The sequence below is a fragment of the Serinus canaria genome, chromosome 1 (assembly GCF_022539315.1).
Source record: "Serinus canaria isolate serCan28SL12 chromosome 1, serCan2020, whole genome shotgun sequence".
Taxonomy (NCBI): domain Eukaryota; kingdom Metazoa; phylum Chordata; class Aves; order Passeriformes; family Fringillidae; genus Serinus; species Serinus canaria.
The window spans coordinates 29,297,487-29,317,862 of NC_066313.1; the positions used below are offsets into that span (position 1 = coordinate 29,297,487).

The 20,376-nt window shown below is 36.8% G+C and overlaps 1 protein-coding gene across 1 annotated transcript in view; it reads left to right on the forward strand.

Moving 5' to 3' along the window:
- ACER3 (alkaline ceramidase 3) overlaps positions 1-20,376 on the forward strand; it is a 56,389-nt gene that overhangs the window by 26,262 nt on the left and 9,751 nt on the right. Inside the window, exons 3-8 of the mRNA XM_009102696.4 lie at positions 236-288; positions 4,446-4,498; positions 6,652-6,733; positions 7,871-7,906; positions 15,838-15,896; positions 19,224-19,325. Of these exons, the coding sequence (XP_009100944.1) occupies positions 236-288; positions 4,446-4,498; positions 6,652-6,733; positions 7,871-7,906; positions 15,838-15,896; positions 19,224-19,325 (385 nt within the window). The remainder of the gene's footprint in view (positions 1-235; positions 289-4,445; positions 4,499-6,651; positions 6,734-7,870; positions 7,907-15,837; positions 15,897-19,223; positions 19,326-20,376) is intronic.

Sequence of the window (20,376 nt, forward strand, 5' to 3'; positions counted from 1 at the left end):
GAGAGAAGTTAAAGAGCACACTCACATCCAAAGCCCCATAAATTCAGGGATTTCATTGGTGACTAATATATAAAGTAGAAGGCTGTGGAGAAATGGGGGTTTGTCCCTGGAGTAGAATGCTGATGTTCTAATTTCTTTCTCACTGTTAAACATGCATTTCATGCATTTAAGTTAATGTACCTGAAAATTTTACATGGATACTATTATGCTGATTATAGTTTTGATTTGTTTTCAGCTGTGGGATTGGGATCTTGGTGCTTCCACATGACCCTGAAGTATGAAATGCAGGTAAGTACTGATAACTAGCTGTGAATCATTTTCTGTGTGTATCTTGCTGTACAGTCATTTTGCCATTTCTTGTCTAGATGAAACTTGTATAAAATGAGTTAATCTACTTTAGGTATCATTTTACATCACTCCTGCTCTCAACAAGGCAGTAATGCAGGTCTTTTTTCAATAGGTATTTTCCACTGATTATATACAGAAATATATACTTGCATCTAAAATAAGAGCTATCATCAATTGCTTATGGTGGTAGAGGACACTTTATCCTTTGGGAAATCATGTTATCTTTTTACACAAGATGTTATTTTAAAATTCTCACAGCTTTGCCATGATAGCAAGCACTATAAACTGGAGTTACTGTTATTTATTGTAACTTTTCTCATATTTTTGTTTCTGTTTATCTAGATGGACCTGTAGCATTAATACTGAAATCAGTATCTTCTGAGTAGTGGTAATTGAGTAATTTTCTCTCTATTTTCAAGTAGACAGCATTCTATAACAAGTCACAGGACATAGGGATTGTCCTGGTATTTCCTGTTTTCTAAAGAGACACAGAAAGTCTTGTCCTGTTGTCCTCTTTTAGGTCTGCAAAGAATAAGGAAATGCATCTTTGAGTTAAAGTCAGGGTGAAGTGGGATGTTGTTCAAGATTAAGAAACCTACATTTACACGTCTGTGCTGGAAGTCTGTGTTCCCCCCACAGTCAATGGAAATACAGTTTAATCAGTGGAGTGGAGAGAGGCAGTTGGCTTGGCTGAATCATTCTCCTGACTCCACTGGCAGTCTTTGCTCAAACAGGATTCATTTGTCTAAACAGAGATGCTTGTTATTATTTTAGACCCTGTGAGTGTTCTCTCAAGCCTCCGGCTTCCATCCCACAGAGGTGCAGGTTACTTAGACTCCTGTCACATCTGCCAGTCTTGGATGGGTGTATTGGGAGTGACAGAGCATCTCAGGTGGCATTAGGCAACTATGCTGTGGTAGCTGAATTGAGTCCTGCATTTCTGCTGATCACAGTGGGACCTGCATATTGCTGATTGTTTGATGTTTGCCTCCATAATGTTCTGGTTTGTATCCCTGGCATATGGTGGAGACTGTCAGCTTCCACAGAGCATACTGTTGTCACCATGCAAGAATATTTGGTGCTTTTTTTGGCATGAAAGAAATGGTTTGTAGAGCCATTTCACCACTCTCTCCCAAATTAGGGTGCCATTTACCTGTATTTGTTGGTGAAGCTGCCTTGAATTTCTGCCTTTTTCATATTAGCAGCTTCCCTCAGCTGCTTGTCCCTATCATGGCCAGTATTTCAAATCCTCTTTCTCACACTGATGCAGAGGTGAGCAAGGGCACCCTGAAATCACAGTCATTAAAATGATCCAGACTTAAAACCTTTTATGAAGGGGGAGATTGTAGGTTTTTGTTTGTTTTGTTTCAGGTGGGGGTTTTTTGGGGTGCTTTTTTGGTTTTGGTTGGGGTTATTTTTCAGTTGTTGTTGGAGGTTTTGTGTGTGTGTAGAGGCTTTATTTTAATCCAAGTCACTTTGCTGCTACTTGCTCAATACTTCTGGTGTTGCATCAGAACAACTAAGGGACCTATGAACTGTGGTAAATAAAGTGGGGCAGAAGCAGATGAGGAGGAAGCAGGAATGTCTTGCATCATCTTGTCAACTGATGTAAAAGGCTTTGTGTGAGGCAGGGAAAGTACATTTATTTTGGCTGCCAAATGAAATCCACAAGTGGTCCATAATTATTCCAATTGTTTGCTTACTGATCACCATGGAAGAAACAGTTCAACCAGTAAATAAACTTTCCTCATTCACTTTATCTCTTGTAATGGTTAAAAATCAGCATAGCTATTCAAGGAGACTTTTTTTTAGATTTGTTTTGCAGTCTTAATACTGTAAATGATTGATTCAATTTGCTTAATTAAGAAAAATGTGAACACTTCTGTTCTTGAAAGCAGTTGTTTAGAATACTTCTGAGGAGTTCACCCCTTTTCTGTTATTTTTATAGGAATTTGCTTGATTGGATTCTTGAAGAAAGCACAAAATGCTTATTTAGCCAATGAAATCAGCTCCCTGAGTTCCCTTCTTTCCATGGTTCTTCATTGTTCAGGCATGCCTTTGACAGTATTCCTGGAAGCATTAATTTCTTAGGATACAGAAGTCATTGTCTTCTGCATGCAAATCCTAGTTATGATCTTTTGAGAGGCTCTTTGTTGCTACTGTAATATCCCTGAGATGCTGCCAGCATATGAACTTAAGAGTGTAAGCACCTGTCCAAATTTGAAAGATTTTCCTGTATTGTATTTCTTGTTCTTCCCCCACCTTTTTCTTTAATGAGGTGTTAAATGACTCACACTCTTTAACAGCCACATGAATTAATCCTGTAGCTAATTCCTATCAGACTTGGGAAAGCACATCTCTGAATTTGTAAAACATATTACTATAAAGCTGAATTCAGCTATTGCCTCTATTTTGTCCCTTCTAATCATCACAGCAAAGATAAACTACTGTGATGGCAAGGTGCCACCAAACATGCCTGCTAGCTTCAGCTGCTACCAGTGTTCCTGATACTGTCTTTGTGCTGTCTCCTGTGGTTCCTGACCCTGTAATGCACAGCTCCTGGGATTTTAACCTTGCTCTGCAAGGTTGGTTGTGTGCTGGCTCAGCACCTGGACCTGGCTCCCTGTGAGTCAGACCAGTCTGATGTCCCCACTGGAGAGAAGCAGTGGAAGTGTGGGGGAAGAAGCAACATCTGCCCTATCAGTGGTAGCTGGGCAGCAGAGCTGTTTAGCCCTCTTGTGAAACAGTTCCTGAGCTTTATATGACCAAAATCACAACAAGCTAATACTTCACACTCAAGATAATACATCTCTCTCCTTCTTTAAAGAATTAGATTTTTTTTCCCCTCACAATAGGAAATTCCAAAGCTAAAATGAAGTTTTTGACTGTGCAGGTAGAAAATTATCCCAAACCAAGCAGAATCAGGCTGGCTTTATAAAAGAGTTTGAGTAAGTTGCTTACCGCTCTTAACAAGTTTCATTGTTCAGAATAACACGGTTATGAACTTGATAAGTACCCTGTAGCAGTGGTAGGAAAGCAATTTATTTACAGGCACACCCCCCAAGAACTCTGAGTGATGATGAAAAAAGGTCAAAATCTTTTTTGCATCAAGTTCTTGTTTTTCTTAGAAGTCAATCTTTAAAAGTTCTTAAAGCCCTAACTATTAATGTTTGTTTAACATATTAGAAATCAGAGGCTGTGGATCTTCATTGATCCATTTGTATACTTTTTCATTTCCATGATTTTCAGTCTTTCTTAAGAGAAGGTAAGTTTAACTGTATATTTATAAGCAGAAATTCATGAAAGTTCTTTGCTGAGAAATTTTACAAGAAAATGATGCTATGATTCCTTTTCTTTCTAATGATAAATGGCAATTCTGAGTTTTCCTGTTATTGAGAAATCAACTCTCTTGTGATAACCATTTTAATTCCATTTCTTAAGGTGTCAAGTTCCTGGAGAAATAACTGTTTTTGCTGTAACACACCAGTCTTCTCCCTCAGTATAAAAACTATTTAAGATAATAAAACATTATATGCCACCATAATTTCTGGGGAAACCCAACGAAACAGCCTACATGAACCCCATATCAAACAAACAAAAAGCCCTGGTTTTGAATTAAAACAATGTAAGAAATTTTTAAAATTAGGAAATAAACATGTGAGCATATTGCCCATCCTAATAGGCTAAAATTCTATTTTATGCTATGGAAATATTACATTTCAATTTCTCTGTCAAGTAAGATGCTACTGACAGTAAGGCCATAGATGGGATGGTCTTCTTCAGCCTGGCTTTACAGAATTAATTCTTACAAAATATTTTAAGACATATGAGCAGCAAAAATGTCAAGATTCTTTGAAGGCATGGGTGTTTATGAAGTGTAATATTCAAAAGATTCAGAGTAATAAGCTTTTAATGCAGCAGCTTCAGTAGCTGAACAGGGTTTGACAGTGCTACGTGTTAGAGTACAGTTAAGAAGATGGATATCCAAATGACTTAAAAACTCCTGTTTACTTAAGACTTACCCTCTTCTTAATTAACTTAGACAAGCTTGTGAGTTAAGAGTAGCTTTCATGTTTTGATGTCTTTTCTTTTTGTAGCTGTTGGATGAACTGCCAATGATATACAGTTGCTGTGTGTTTGTCTACTGCCTGTAAGTACTTGTTAATTTTTTTCCTTGAATATTTATGAAATGTTAACTTTTGAAATGTAGAGTCTCCGAAGCCAAATTTAGCATATATAGAGAGAAAGCTTCTACTGCTTTCAGTGAGATTTGGTGTTGTACAGCATTGTGATATTAGAGAACCAGGCTGGCTTTAGTCCTAGTTTTTGCTAATTTAGATATATTTTACCAGTGTTTTGGTTTTGGTTTTTTTTTTTAATAGGGGAAAAAACACACTCATTAAAGACTTAGTATAGTATACAATCAGAGCTCAGTGCTACTTGTATAAAAACAGCAGACATAATAAAATCAACTTCTGTAATGCCTACAAAATTAGCAACATGATAGTTTATTTGAGCTGGAATTCTATGATGTAGTCTGGCTTGAAGTGCAAATTTCAGGTTTCTGGCTAAACCTGCTTTTCACTCATCTGGAAAATTAAAAGGACAAGATTTTATGAGGAGTTGAATGCATATTTTGGGGAGAGTGTCTTGGAACATTCATGACAGCTTGATGTGATGCCAGGATATGTTCTCCCATTTAATTTTGGGAGCAATGTAGCATTTGACAACTGTAAAGATACCCTAAGTTGGCTTTTTCTTGCCTGTTGCTGCAAGGTCTGGATTTAATATGATTTGTTCTGTCACTTGGCAAATCCAAATGATAGATCGTGTTGTTGCAGACTAAAAGAGAAAAAAACCTCATCTTTTTTCTTTTGAACATATCAAATATTCAGCTGTTGAAAATTGTGAAGTCTTGGTGAAGATTACTGGTAGCTTGCAATGGAGATGGGATGCTTAGGACTAAACCCCTATCTATGGAAATTGCCCTCAGTTTGTGACTCATACATTAGTGTGATTTGTACAAACTCAGGACCAGAATCATAATGCCTCTTTTAGTGGAAATATTTCCACTGTAGCTCCCTGTCTCCTTGAAATTGCCTTTGCATTTGTCTGATTTGAATGTGATTGGAAAAAAGGATGAGCAGTGGCTATAAAAATATATCTGAGGGCGTTTTTTTTTAGTGCAGTGTTTATTATCTTCAAAAGCATGGAAGTCTGTTACTGCATTTATAACTCCAATAAGATTTAGTGTTTTTATGTATGGTAGCAATTAAAATGCTCAAAAAAATGAGCTAATGTGTAGTTTAGGAGGCCTTTAATAATAGTTTTGGTTAGCTTGAAGGTAGGTTGCAGGTGGTTGTGCACAGGACATTCCCTTATACATCATTCAGTTTTGCTGATTCTCAAACTGTGTAATTACTTCAGCAAGCCATTTTGCAATGTAGCACATTGTGCTGCCTTTAGACTTTTTGTTTCCCAGATGTGTTTTTATTTTATTTCCTTTTATCGATTCATGATGGTGTCTATTTCTCCAAGTTTATAAACAAAGGAGCTAGACAGATATAATTTAGAATTATATAGACAGCTTCCTCCAGCCCTGATGATAATGGGCTTCTCAAAATTCATTTTTGTTGGGGTTTTTTCAACCTTTTTTCTGATGTTGATACAGTCTGGCATGTGTGTTTATTTCCATCACAGCTGAGATTGAGGAGTAGTGTAGAGATTGTGAAGGTAATTGTTAATTTTAATTGTTTGTTTTACATACTGGGAGCAGTCAGGTGCTTTTACCTTCCCCTTTTACCAGTACCCAATCTCGCAAATGTACTGCCCTGCAACTGTAGTGAAGCCATAAACAATCTACATTTTAACAAATCTGAGTTCAGTGTTTTGTAAGGCAGTCCTTTCCCTACACTGCTGCTTGCTCAGTAATGCTTTTGACAGCTGTGTTGTATTTTAAACTAATTTCTAATTCACCATCCATTATCACCCTGTAAGCACCTTCTGAAAACACTTCTGCTTCACAAACTCTTTTCTTCGATTGGGTTACTTTTTGGCATATGCTTGAGCTTATTTGTGTTAGAGATTTTTTGCCTTAGATTTTTTTAAAAACATTTGCTGGTAAGAGCATGAATTTTTTTCTTAAAATAATGTGTCTTTATTTAAGGAGTTAGAATTTATTGAGAGGCCTAAGACTAATTTGGATCAATTTTCTCACAATGTTTTTAATATTATACCTTGGAAATTGCATCCATTATATGGTAAGTGATGACTGTTGTCTCTCTCCTTTATCCTCTCTTCCAGGTATGAATGTTTCAAGTACAAGAATACAGTCAATTATGCACTGCTTTTCTTGTTAATAACATACAGCGTCGTAGTCAGCATAGTAAGTAACTTTTTCTAATATGGCTTTTTCACCCTTAGGTTGGCAGTTTTTCTGGCAGTGGAGAAATGTTATAGAGGCAATACTAAATCTCTGTCACTTCCAGTCAAGAAAGACAAATTATTCTTTTGTTGAGAAAATTATGTTGCTGGCCAGAGAAACCTAAAACCTTTCTATCTAAACCACTGTATAGAATAAATAAGGAAGAAAAGCAATAATCCAGTTGCTAGAACAGGAATGTGAGAAAAACAGTTGCCATTGACTTGATATGAGACCTTGGATAAGCTATGTTCCTGCTTCTCTCACTTTAATTCATCTGTAGAAATAAGAATCATTCTGTTTGCCCGCAAAAAAAAGTGAATTTTTTGTATCCAGTCCAGGATGCAGACTGGTGTTCTGAAACAGGCAGAATAGGAGAAGAACTTAGCTGTTAGTTAAAATGCTTCTAATTTTTTGTTGTGTCACAGCTAACTTGACTCCCTTTGTCAGTGGAGTGTTCTTCTATGAATAAATTCAGTTTCATGCTGACTGTCAACCACAGATGGAATTTCCTATGAAATTTGTATTGATAAATAGTTCTTTTAAAATTCAAGTATTAGTATAAGTCATCTTCAGCTGCTGAAATACTTGCCTCTTCTCTTCTATTTCTCCTAATATTTTTTACACTTGTGGCACATTATGCCTGAGGTCTAGTGCCATTCCCTATTCAAGAACATAAATTAAATTAACTGTATTACAAATAGGAAGAACTACAAGCTTTTTGTAAAATTAATTGAAACATTAAATTATTGTCAAAAACAAGAAAAGCAAATTAGAGTTGCATATGTTTTCTTCTTGCAGTGCATATCGAGAACATCTGGTAGCTTCAGCATCTTAATTGGTTTTGTATGTAGTCAATTCTAGTAAATTAGAAGCTTTATGTTAGTAGTTAATATTGATATTTGTGCTTCTTAGTTAAAATAATTCCACAGTTAAAACCTCAGGTTCTGCCAGAGGAAATTTCAAATATTTGATCAACTTTAATGGTGCATGGATAGGCACTCATGGCTTGATTTTAACAGAAGATGCCTTGGCAATATTTAGATGAATAATATTATGATGGTTCTGTTGCAAATTATTTCTCTTTTTTAATCTTTCCAGGTTTACCTAGATTTGAAAGAGCCTGTATTCCATCAGGTAAATCTTGTTCTGTTGGAGCAGCTAATTTTGGTTTTCAACTATGCTATTTTAGTGGAATATGTAGCAGTATTTTACTGCTGAAAGATGGAAGGGAAGCACACTTTGCCGTTTGCTTTTTCTTTAAGCACTGTTGCTGCCTGTCATGTCAGCATCCTCTTACTTAGTGACCTGAAAAACTTGAATGCTTCAGTGTGTGTTGTGTTTTAGCTTGTGACCTAATATTTCCCATGGTTTTCATCAGTGGCAAGTGTAATGAGGTGACCCTAAGGTGTGTGAGAGAAGAACAGCTAAATGAGTCTTTCTGCTGCTTTCCATTAGCAGCTGCTTTGAAACTATGACCTTACATCATAAGATGTCTTGATTGACTTAGCACCATGTTCTCTCTGCTTTAACACATTAATTTACTGGATTTTTTAATTACTCAGTTTTACTTTGTGGAAATTCAAGGTGAGTTTAAGCACAGAATGCCTTCTAGGGTTAGGTAGCAGACTGCTTTGGACAGCCTTAATGGAATATCTGGTACAGGCTCTTTTTGTAGCAGCCCAGGAGTATTAATATGCATCCCCTGCCTGTGGGGATAGGACTTGCATCGCTTACTTCTTCACAGGAGGTTAGAAATTATGCTCATTTCTGTATGCCATGGGTAGTTTTCCCTCATTTATGATTTTTTGATTAGGGATAACAGTTGAAAAATTGCCAAGCAAAAAGCACAGAACTCTTTGCAGGACAGAGCTTTAAAGCCTTAATTTTTTAAATTGGTAGTGCCACTGCTTGTTGAAATGTGCCTGCTGCATCAGCACTTGTAAAAATGATAACTGGCTCCTGTTGGTGGATTAGTCAAGTGCTGATCAAGAGAATAAATTTTCAGCTGCTCCAAATAATCTCCCTTAGAAACATGAATTGTTACCCTACCTGTAGATAAAATGGAAAATTGCAGTGTGGGTTTTCTTGCATGGTATTAATTAAATAATTTCTTTTTTTCCCCTATTTACGTTTCCAGCAGAAAGATACTGGCTGGGATGAAAGTAACAATTACTTGTGCTTTTACTGAGCTGGTCATAACTGGTTTTGAATGAAGTGACTTAGTTTTGTTAACAACAGTGGCAAAATTTACTATTTCTAATGAACTTCGATCTCTTTAATCAATTATTTGCCCAAGCTGCATTTATTGGAATAAATACATCACAGATTTACTATAGTCCAGTTTGATGCATTGACATAGGTGTTGCTGCATGTCACAAAAACTAAAACAATGGATATTACAACTTTTTGAGAAAGAGGGAAATAGAGAAAGTTTAAACTGTTGTCCCAGACCTTGAATTTTCTGCATATGCTTTCTCTTAGGTTCAGAATATGAATTCCCTGTTATAATTTATACATGAGGAATCAGTGTAGAATGTATTTAGATCCCATAAAAGCGTTGGACTTTTTACAACAATTCTTTGCAAATTTATTTTTATGGAGAACATAAAGTTATGGCCAAATTCCAAATGTTCAAGTACTGTACTTATTTTTTCACAGTCTTTGCCAAATATGTAGTAAATCCTGAGGAAATATTTCCTTGACTGCACAGCCTAACTGGGTTATTTTCTTAATACTTGTACTTTATTTTAGAATACATTAAAAAGAAAAAGTTAAAAAAAATTTATAAGCATTTTCAAACTGCTTTTCAAGTCACTTTGACTTGAAGTAAAATTAAATATGTTCATGCAATCATAGTTTAAATCACAATCTTTCTAACTGGGTTAGAAAGTCTCATCAGGAGATAAAGCAGCATTTGGTTCCTCTTCGTGTTTTTCTGTGATCATTTCGAGTTGTCAGCCTTGCAAAAAGAGGAAGAACTACAAGGATAACTTTTTATTGTTCATTGTTTCAGTATGGATTGTGGTTTTGGTTTGGTTTTTTTTTTTCTTCTGGAAGGAGGCCAGTAAGAATGGAAAAAAGGATCCTATTATATTTAGCAACCAGGATCCAAGCCTCATTTTTCCCCAAATTACTTTCTACTTGTCTTTCCAATTTAGGCTTATAAATTGCCAGCTGCCAGCAGGGCTCAAAGGTGATTTCAGTTTGTTATCCACAGCACAGTAGCAATAGAGTCCAACTTTTTTCTGCATCCACATATTAAGGGAGGTCTTTAAGGGTTTTAGTGCTTCAGCTGTAGGAGGAATGAGATGCATGTTTTGGGCAGGTGGAGGCAGCACATCATTAGAAGGAAAAAACTAATTCCTGTTTGACAACTGATCTAGTATTTTTTGCCACCTTATCAATTAAATGAAATATATTAATGGCCTATACAGGCATATATTGTCTTGCTTATGTTCAAATCTCTCAGGCTAGAGCACTTTTACACTAGTTTTCAAGGTGTAAACAGTCCAGCTGCCTGCTTGTTTTAAAGCCAGTATCATTGTCACAGAAAACAGCTGTGTCTCTCCCCTCTTTTCCATCTGGCACACAAATTTATTTTCTGATCTGAATTTGATTGGGGAACTCAACAGATTGAAACTCTCCTCGGAATTAATTTTAAATCAGATTAGTTCTTCATCCCTGTTCACCACATGTATACAAGGAAAGGGGTGGGGAAAGAATGGCTGCTAGTGTAAAGTGATCCACATACAGAAACAGCCCTGGAAGTAGTAGTAGTTACTCTGGAAGTTAAACTTTCAACTCAGCTCTTACAAGTAGCCTCCTCCTAATATAATGAGGCCTGGGAAGCTGTCACATGCAAAGCAACATGTTCCATCCTGATTTGCTTCATGCCATATCTGAATACTTGGAGTGATCAAAAACCTCATTCAGATAGTGGGCCAAGTTATGTGAACAGGGAGATAGTTCTAAAAACCTGTTTTATTTGTGTAATCATCTGATGTGACAGTTTGAGGCAAACAAATAATTAAAAGGTTAATGGAAAATTAGATTAAATAGCTGTTTCTCCTACATTAGGAAATGTGATGTAAAACAATAGGCATTCTAGAATGTTCTTGTGACGTCCCATGAGAAACCAAGCCAGCTGGAGGAACAGATCAGTAGGAGAGTTGCAAATAGGGTAAAGTAGTGACTAGTGAAAAATTACTAAAGGAGATTTTGAAAAAGCCTGAATTTTCTTGGAATCAGTAGTGGGATTGACTTGTTTGGTTGGTTTCTTTTTTAACAACCGCTAGCAGGAAAAAGAAGAGTGTACTGCTGGTATTTGTGATGATAGAAAGTTCAGAGTTAGTACTGAGTACTGGGGGGAAATGAAGAGATAACTGGGATAACTTGAGGATGAGGACTGATTCAAAATGGAAGAGATCCACTGATGGACAAATACAAACTATTCTTGTTCTAAACTGTTCACAGATCACCAAAGGAGGGGAGGGAGTGCCTGAATGTGTTCACTGTTTACAGCATAAGAACATGACCAGGGATTTTTTTTTTTTTTTACTTTAGATAGATGTAAAATCCAAGTATTGGATTTACTTCTTCAGGTGACTGAGTAAGAGGAAGAAAGTAAGCATGGCAGGAAAATGCATTTCATTTGCCTTAATAAAAAAATTAATAGGTTTTTTTTTATCTAGGGGTGTTTTAAATATACAAGTGCAAAGAAGAGGGTGAAATCAAGATGAAACGTGTAGAAGTATGGAAGTATGTAAGGGAGCCTGAAACTGCATGAAGAATATATTATGTCCAGGCACAACCTGTTCAGACTTGCAGGATTCACCATTTTAAGGAATCGCTGTGGACCCACTGGATGTCTTACAGCTTTCCAGAGTCCCTCCTGCTGCTGAAGCAATAGTTAATTGTAGGCTTGTGGCTAATATATTGTGCCTTTTGGTGGAATGTGTTCTTACTTTCTGTACATTCAGGTTCCCCAGTATTCTCTTCAAAATGACCTTTTCAGGCGTGTCTTCACCACAGAGTTTTTCTGTTCTGTCATTGTCCTGCTGATGAGCATGTATAAAACTAACTTGAGTAACATTTCACTCTTACACAGTTCATTTGGGGATGTCTTCCCAAGCAAGTACAGCTTTCATTCTGGCTGGTGCTTCTACTTGCACAGTAGCTTAGGGAATGAGGAAGGATATTCTGACTCTCCAAAGGTTCAGCTCTACAAGTCATTGGAGGGGAAGCTTGACTTTTTGTGGCAGTGTCCCAGAAGCTCTACATCAGCAGTGACTCGTGTGTCATTTTGCTATCACATAGGTGCATCTAAACAGGACCAGACCCAGTGAATCTGAGTTAGTTCATATCAGCTATGACAGTTCACAGCTGTCAAGGCAGCCTGTGGTACTACACAGCTGTAACTGTGTCCAGTTACTTGGTGTTTCAGTGTCATGTTGGAGTTGTCCTTCCCTTTTCTCTCAGCTCAGATTTCTTCTCCAGAAATCTAAACCCATGTAGAGCTCAGTTTTCTTTGTTGCAAATTGCAAATACAGCTTCCACATTCAAGTATTTATGTAACTATATTTTGATAGCTGGACTATTAGATAAGCTGGTTGCCAAGAACGCAAAATCTCTCAGTACAGTGCCCACTGTGTATACTAATATTTGAGCTGATAAATTGACTTTTTTAACCAAAGAGGGGTAGAAAGCCAGGAGCAGAGGAAACAGAGAAGTGGAAATACCGGGCTATTGCTGCTTTCTGTACTGGAAGGGTAGATGAAGAAACAGTTTTGTATGCTCGCCCCCTCAGCGTGCAGTACCAACCTTTCTTCTAACTTAAATAAATGATTTTATGTATGATATGCTTAATTGCCTCTACATTAAAAGTGCTGCCAGACATTGAACCCTGAAGTGCTTACTTCCCACTTGTAAATTAGGAAGTTATTCATATTTCACCTTCTTATGAAGTAATCCACTGTGTCTTCATCAGACTTTGTTTTTTTCCCTCAATTGTAAAGATACCTTCAAAGCTGAAATATGCAGAGCTTTATTTGCTTCTGAAACAGCAAAGAGGGAGCTGTCTAGTGGTAACAGAAGATTGAGATTCTGATCTTTCCTTTTGTTTCAATTGCAGTAAAATGCTGTTCTTTGGCTTACAGTATAATGGCAGTGTAAGACAAAATAGCAGAAAACTTGCTTGGATTGTCATCTGTCATTTAAATGATGTCTTAGTTAAAGAAAAGGACAAAAGAAGTTAAAGGAATGGAAATATTTGAGCTAACTTGACTAAGGCAGATTTTTCTTTTTTTTATATAATATTTTACTTTGTCCTTCTCTGGGTGGATGGGTAATACCTAACAAAGTTTTACCATGATAAAAATAGTAAAGCCGTGGATGGTAAAAGAGATGAAGTAAGCACTGCTGCCTGACATCTGAACTGAGTTGTACAGTTTGGTGTGTTGCCCTCTAGTTAGAAACAGCTGGGGGAGGAGAGCAGCTACAGTTTCTGTATATCACAGCAGCACCTCCTGGGTGCTCACCTTCAGCAAGGAGGATTGGAGCATGCAGAGCAGAGCAGAACAGGTTGTTGTTCCAGGCTTTCACAGGCTTTTAAACACAAATGTGTTTTACTGCTAACAACTTGTTTAGGTGGGGAAGCAGAAAAGGAAAGAAATTGAAGTGTCAACGATGGGCATATTTTTCTTCAGTCACTGCAAGGTTCTCTTTCTTTTTTTTTTCCCCCTTCCTTCCTCCATTAATACTGTCCTCTTCTGCAAGCCATTAGCTCTCTAGGAAATAACAAGCCGGAAACTTTGCAAGGAAAGCTTTTCTTAGCTTTTGCTCTTTCCTGCTTTTAGCAGCTGCTGAAAAAGATAACATTTTACCTGGGCTTTGAGCTGCCTGTAAGATCTGTTTCTCTAGGCATAGTCTGACACTATTGAACTCTCTGTATAAAGAATCCAAAAGCAATTTGGGTACAAGCATAAGGGTGGTCACAACCCGTAATGTGTATGACAGAAATTGCTCTTAATGGATAGGTTTTTCCCATATCTCTACTGCAAAGGAGCATTTTAGTGATGGAAATTTTAAGAAGGAGAAGATCAGCAAATCAAACTGTAATTTGGATTCTGGAGGAGCCTTCCTATGAGTATCTTCCTCTGTACCATCCCTCTCTTAGAATAAATTGCTGGATTCGATTAGAAAAATGAAAAGTGCTGTTTTAAATGAGGCTGGTAATGTATTTATGTGGTGGGATCTTTTTAGGCAAAATGTCAGTAATAGCAGCCAGCACCTGGCACACCTGAGCTTCCCTTCCTACATCACTCCCCTTCCTTCCCTTGGCTTGGGACTGATAAGCACTTGATACTCAGGCTGTGTCTAGCAGGTTGTGTTGGTTTTCTTTTTTTCCTGGTTTAGGTGCTGTACCCCAACAAGGAGACTGGAATTAACACCTTCATATAAATTAAAAGCCAGAACCAATTAGCCTTTCAAATAGTTTTGCTTTGTTTAGCTCTACAGAGCAGAACACACAGTAGTAGTAGTTTATTTACTGAAGTTCTTTAATCTTGTTCTGAATGCAAATGAAGAACTGCTGTGCTGACTGACTTTGAATAGTCAGTATTGGGGCTTACTTTTACCTGTTGTCAAACATAAGGGCTCTGTTGTCTGTCTTGTTCTGTATACATGCACTGATAATACAGTGCACTACTAACCTTATCCTTAAATCTAAAAGGAGTTTGCAAATTTGCCTTTATGGACTTTTGGAAGGAAGGTTTAACTTTGCATTATTACAGTAACCTGTTTTATGTGAGATCACTGGACGTGCTTGCAGGATAGTAGGATCTGAATGCCCCAGTTACAGCAGAGTGAGAGGCAGTCCCTGTCTCAAAGACAGTGGAAAAGAAGGAGGGGTATGAGGAAGTCACTAGAACATGGTAAGGACACCAGTTTATATGCACACTTCTTTCTGTGAGGTTTAGTGGCCTTTAAAAAAAGACAGCAAAGGTTTAGAATTTTTCTGTTTCATGTTAAACGAAGGCAGAATTAGATAGCAGCTAGCTAGAAGCAAGATGAGAAAGTTAAGTCAGTGAACAAGGAAGAAAAAAATACTGGGAGGCTTGTGGGCCACTGGACAGAGGCAAAAAGAGCAAAGCACAGCTGCTTGGAACAAACTGCCTTTTGGCAGGAGGAAACCAGTGTTCAGAATAAAAGATAAAGTAATTGAATGTCACCAGTGTCTAGAAATTCTCCCTGCTGCAGTGACTTCTGCATCACTCTCAGGCATGACTGGCCACATTTTTTCTCTTCTTTAATGTGTATGTCTTGGGGGGTGGTGTTACATGGATTTTAAGTTTGTGAATAAAAGAGAGTAATTTAAAGATCACAAGGCAAAAGATAAATTATTATTTTGACTTTTTATAGGTCAGGTGATTGCATTCAAATTCATCAAGCCTACAGTGAGTCAGATTTTGCTCATGGATCTTTTCAAACTGTGCAGCCTTCCTGCTATATAATTAGATTGAATCCAAACAATCTGCAATAGTTGTTTGAAATGCTTCCTGGAAAGTTTTTCCCATAGTGATGCTCAGTGTGGGAATAGCACATAGTCTATTCAGGTGTTTGCTTTCAGGAAAACATATTAATCAAGTATCAGAAAGAGGTATGGCTTTCAAAAACAGTTTTAGCTGATGCTTGCACAATCCTGGACTAAAATGCACAGAGAGAGAAGAGATAATAGGGGTTAGTTACCATTTTTGATTTCAGGATGCTTTCTGAGTGCCATCTAGTGTTTGCTTTCCAATTCAGAGCAATGGAACATTGGTTTTACACAACTGACTTTTCCTGTAATTGTATAAAGGACATGCTTTATAATCATACTTTTAGTTGAAACTTTAACAGAAGCCTTTCTGGAGCTGAATTTAGAAGGAATGCTATTTTCCTGAGATGTAAAATTTAAAAAAAAAAAAAAAAAAAAACGAACAGAGGCTTCAAAAGATTTTTACTCCTGGACTATTTTATAAGGTCTCTTGAACCTAACTGCTGAATTTTATCTCTTTTTGTATTTTCAGATCATGTATGGAACACTAGTTTCCATCATAGTTCTAAGATCTGTTTATATAGTGTTATGGTAAGTAACCATTTAATTCAACATTGTAAGTTACAGCATAGTATTTGCAGGTTGTTTTTTTTTATTTTGTCAGCTTAACATGTGAAATTGGCAGTGGGAGAATTTCTTGAACTAGGTACATAATGTTAGCTACTCGGCTCCCCTGGGTTGAAAGGGTTTGGCTCATCACCTTGCACTTTTTTGAAACCACTGGGATAACATTAAACTAAACTGAGATTTTCTACACTTATGATCAGTGTTTACTGCCAGGTGTTCTGCTGTTGGCTTCAGCTGTTAGACTGGGATTTCAACAGAAATGGAGTTGGTCTTCTTATTGCTGGGTAGTGTGAAATCTGTTGCTAGTGTCCAAACTCTAATGATAATACTGGGAGAGTGCTATGAGTAGGACTGCAGAGTGAAACCATCACTTAGTAATTTCCTTTCCTCTTCTCTGCTCAACTGTTTAAAAAATAATGACACATGGTAGTTTTTCTTATAGTTTTGATTGGATAAAGTCAGGCATAATGCTATGGAAATTGAAATTAAAACTGTAGCACAAGGTATTAAAAGCGCTAGGAGACACTGAGAGGCATTGGAGCACAAACTCTAAAAAAGGTCTGTAAAAGGGAGGTGAATGGAAGGAAAAGAGAAGAAAATGGAATTTAATCAGTATTGAGGTAAACACATATCTTTAGCTCTCAGGGGCTCAGTTGGTTGCTCATTTCTGTCTATCACCTGTGAATGTTTAGTGTTCTCATGCATTTGGGGATTTTTTCTGAAAATTACTTATTTCTGTTGTCATTTTAAATGTGCTTTTTGTTAAACTTTGTTTCAAGTTCCACATGTGTCTGTTCAGGAACACAAGGAAGAATTCAACAAAATGTGAATTTGAAGTATTATAGAATCCTCAAATATTTTGAGTTGGAAGAGACCCACAAGGATCAAGTGCATTCATTGAATCACCTTCCAGTTGCCATTTCAGTTCATGTGGTTTGGCTTTCCCTGAGAAATTCCCACAGACCAAGTGCAAATGAGCAGAGACTTTCTTACTAAGCAAGAAGAACTTAAAACTGATAATGTGTTGCAGCTTCAGAAGCAATCATCAATTAAAAGGCACTTTTTAAACCAATGGACTGGAAATTTTAATCCTTGCCTAGAGATCTTAAGTGATACTACGTTAATTCATCTCCAAGGGGAACTAAATTGAATCAAATTGAAGTAATTTTAATTTTGTTCTTATTCAAGGATTTAACACAGTTTTAGTCTTTTAGATTAAATTTCTTTCTGTCTGTGTAGACAAACTCTTGGGCCTGCTATTTTTCTACTTCTGCAAATTCCACACAATTATGCATTCTTATTATTTCTGAAGCATTTCATAGTCTTCTCTCTTTATCAATAACAGCACCACCTTCCCTCCCAAAGTATCATTGATTGTTTTGCTCCGGCAATGTCTGTCTCTGAAGTCCTGCCTACTTTTCACTTCAGTTCTAGGGGCTTGGAATGTACATTCTTAATTAGCTAGATCACTTCATTGAATCAGTGCCCTACAAAGACTATTTCCCTTGTTGGTGTTACTCTTCAAGCTGGATAGAAAGTTGGGATGGGAAGAGAAGTATGTTTAGTCTACTTCTAAATTTTAACTAAACTACTACTAATTTTAAATTAGTTCTGCTAGAGAAGCTCTTCCAACCTGAAGGTACCCTTTCTTTTCTCTAAAATTCATTCCCAAGCACACTTTTGGGTTTACTTTGTCTGCATGGCTAGAACTTATACCTGTATTTCTACCACTACCTTATATCAGTAGTGCTAGCACTTGGCCAAGCCTTTTCCAGCTTACATACTCACCCTGATTTCTGCTTGTTTTTTGTTGCTTCACTTCCTATCACTCATATTTCTTAGTGTGGGCCTTGAAGTCACTCTGAGATTAGAGGGAAAATCCCAAAGAACAGCATGTTATTCCTTCCAGACTACTACCTCATCCTATCCTCAGCAGTTGTTCCTCTTCCCGCCTCTTCCCCCTACACTTTTCATCTCTTTCTTAGATCTGTTTCCTCCCAAGTTTACAACTGGGCAAATGTTATTCTCTATTCACAAAGCATGTTCCCTGTTAATAAGTGATGCCAGTTGATTCCTTCACAAAACACCCCTGCTTATTCCTCAATAATTCCAGCTCTAATTACCTAATTACCAGCATGTCTAATATACCTTTTAGTGCTCTGTCATGTCGTGGTCTTGCTTATGTCTCTGGAGCACTAAGGGGGTAACATCACAGTGTAGTCTTTGCCATGTACTGCTTGGTGCTCCACATATTTATTAGACCAAACAAATAATAATTTTGCTAGTTTATATTGGCAGTCAATTTGTAAATATGTACAGCTTGAATCTGGAGCTACCTGTTGTGTTTTGCACATTTTGGTTCCCAGTGCTGACAGCTCTGAAATGTGCTGTAACACACACAGTGGAGGAAAAGGCAGCTCAAGAATGTGTTTTAATCCAGAATGTCAACTGTGCATTCATATTGCTTAAAAATAACTTGAACAGTCTTTAATGGCAGCCTTTCAAGGTTGGATTTGGTTTTGCTTTTGGACTTGTTTTATTAGTGGGAAAGGAGCCTTCCATGTAGGAAGTTTACAATTTCATGGTCCAACTTGAATGTACACAGGGAAAGTAAATTTATTAATGATGCAGTTTCTTGCATCTGATTCTTCAGTGTGTTTTCCATATCTTGAAGAATTTTTTTTTTTCTGCCAAAATTAAATTGATGTTTTTCTATTCCCAGTAGCGTTCAACTCAAAGATGAACATAAAAAGTACTGGGGTTTAATACCATTCATTTGGTTAGTTGTTGGTCATGGTGGTCTACATTGACAAAATAGTAATTTTGAAAGACTATATTTATACAAATTTCCTAGTATAGAGATATGATTTCTTGGCAGAGACCCTCTTCTTTTGGGAAAGAGAGTCTTACTTGGTACTTTTTTTCTTTTTTTTATGTAATGAAAGAATATACATGGGACTGAAGAATTAGTACCTTTTAGCCAACTTTAGTTTTCCAACTTTTTGGTTTCACTCAGTGCAGTATTTTGGAAAACATTTACAACTGTAGAAGTAAAAGAAAAGTCTCAGAGAATATGAGATCAGGAGAGAGAAGAAGTAAAATACAATATTTAAACTGATGAAATTTGAAGGTTTTTTTTTTTTTCTTTTGAGGGAAAAACCAAATTGACAAAGAATTTTATTTATATATAACAGCATTTCTGTATTTACATGTATTTATTGTAGTATATATTAGTATATTTCTGTATCTTTAACCATTCTGAACTAAACTTTGCTTTATTTCTCTCTTTAGGGTATACCCATGGCTTAGAGGTTTAGGATACACATCTTTAACTGTATTTTTAATGGGATTTTTTCTCTGGAATGTAGACAACATTTTCTGTGATAAATTGAGGTGAGTTTTTTCACTTGTCTGGATAACTCTTAATAGCCTTTAAGTAAAAAGATTGGATTATTTCTGAGGTCCATATTCAAGTCCATCTCATTGTATGTATGGTATGCTGCCTACAAAACATCCATGAGATTTTGTGCAGATTGCTCATGACTAGAGTCAGCACTCAATAGGGGTTTTAAATTTTTCTTTAACCATTTATAGATTTTTAAAATTTCTCTTTAAATTCTAATTAAATGGAGAGAAATAATGTCACTGAAGTAATTTTGAGGATCTGTGGATGACTAAAGCCTGCTATTCAGACTTGATTTCATCTGAATGTGTTTTTACTATGCTTATTTGTGTTTTTTTTTTTTTGCTCTTCCATTTCGTATGAAAATATCAAAAACAGTAGTGTACTGCTGTTAAAGGAGACATGCAGAACTACCTCTCCTATGGCTGCTACTACTATTCCAAAAATACCTATTTCAATATCCATGTCACCAATAAACAGCACTTAGTTGCAATTCATGTGTTGTTCAGCAAGGAATTGTTGAAGGAGATGGGAAGGTTAATTCCAGCATCCAGAAAAAATACATTTTGGACAATTTGAAACACTGTTATGCCACAGAATCTGTGTTGTACAGAATTGTCCTAGTAGGCTGGTTTGTCAGAGCCAAATAACAGTGTGCTGTAAAGAAGTCTAAAGTTTTCCATCCCTTCTGGCTCTTCAATCCCTGTGCTAGGTTAAGCCAACTGAAAGTTAATTCCAACATAGTATTCTTGAAACTTTTTAAAAATTAATATAATACATGATCCTCATCCCTAGGAGCACTTGATACAGATGGGATAGAGTAGTTATTTGGCAGCACAAGTGGCCTGGGTTTACAGTTACTTTGCAGATATTGGCATCAGGGTTGATTTTTGCAGCTGCCTCACATCACTGGTGAGATCATAACCCCCAGTTCACCAAACCTGCTGAGCTGTTGTGGGTCCATGGGGTTTTTGAACTGGTTCCTAGGCTCAAAAACGACACCAGCTGCTGAGGCACTTTTTTCCATCCTCATTTCATAAG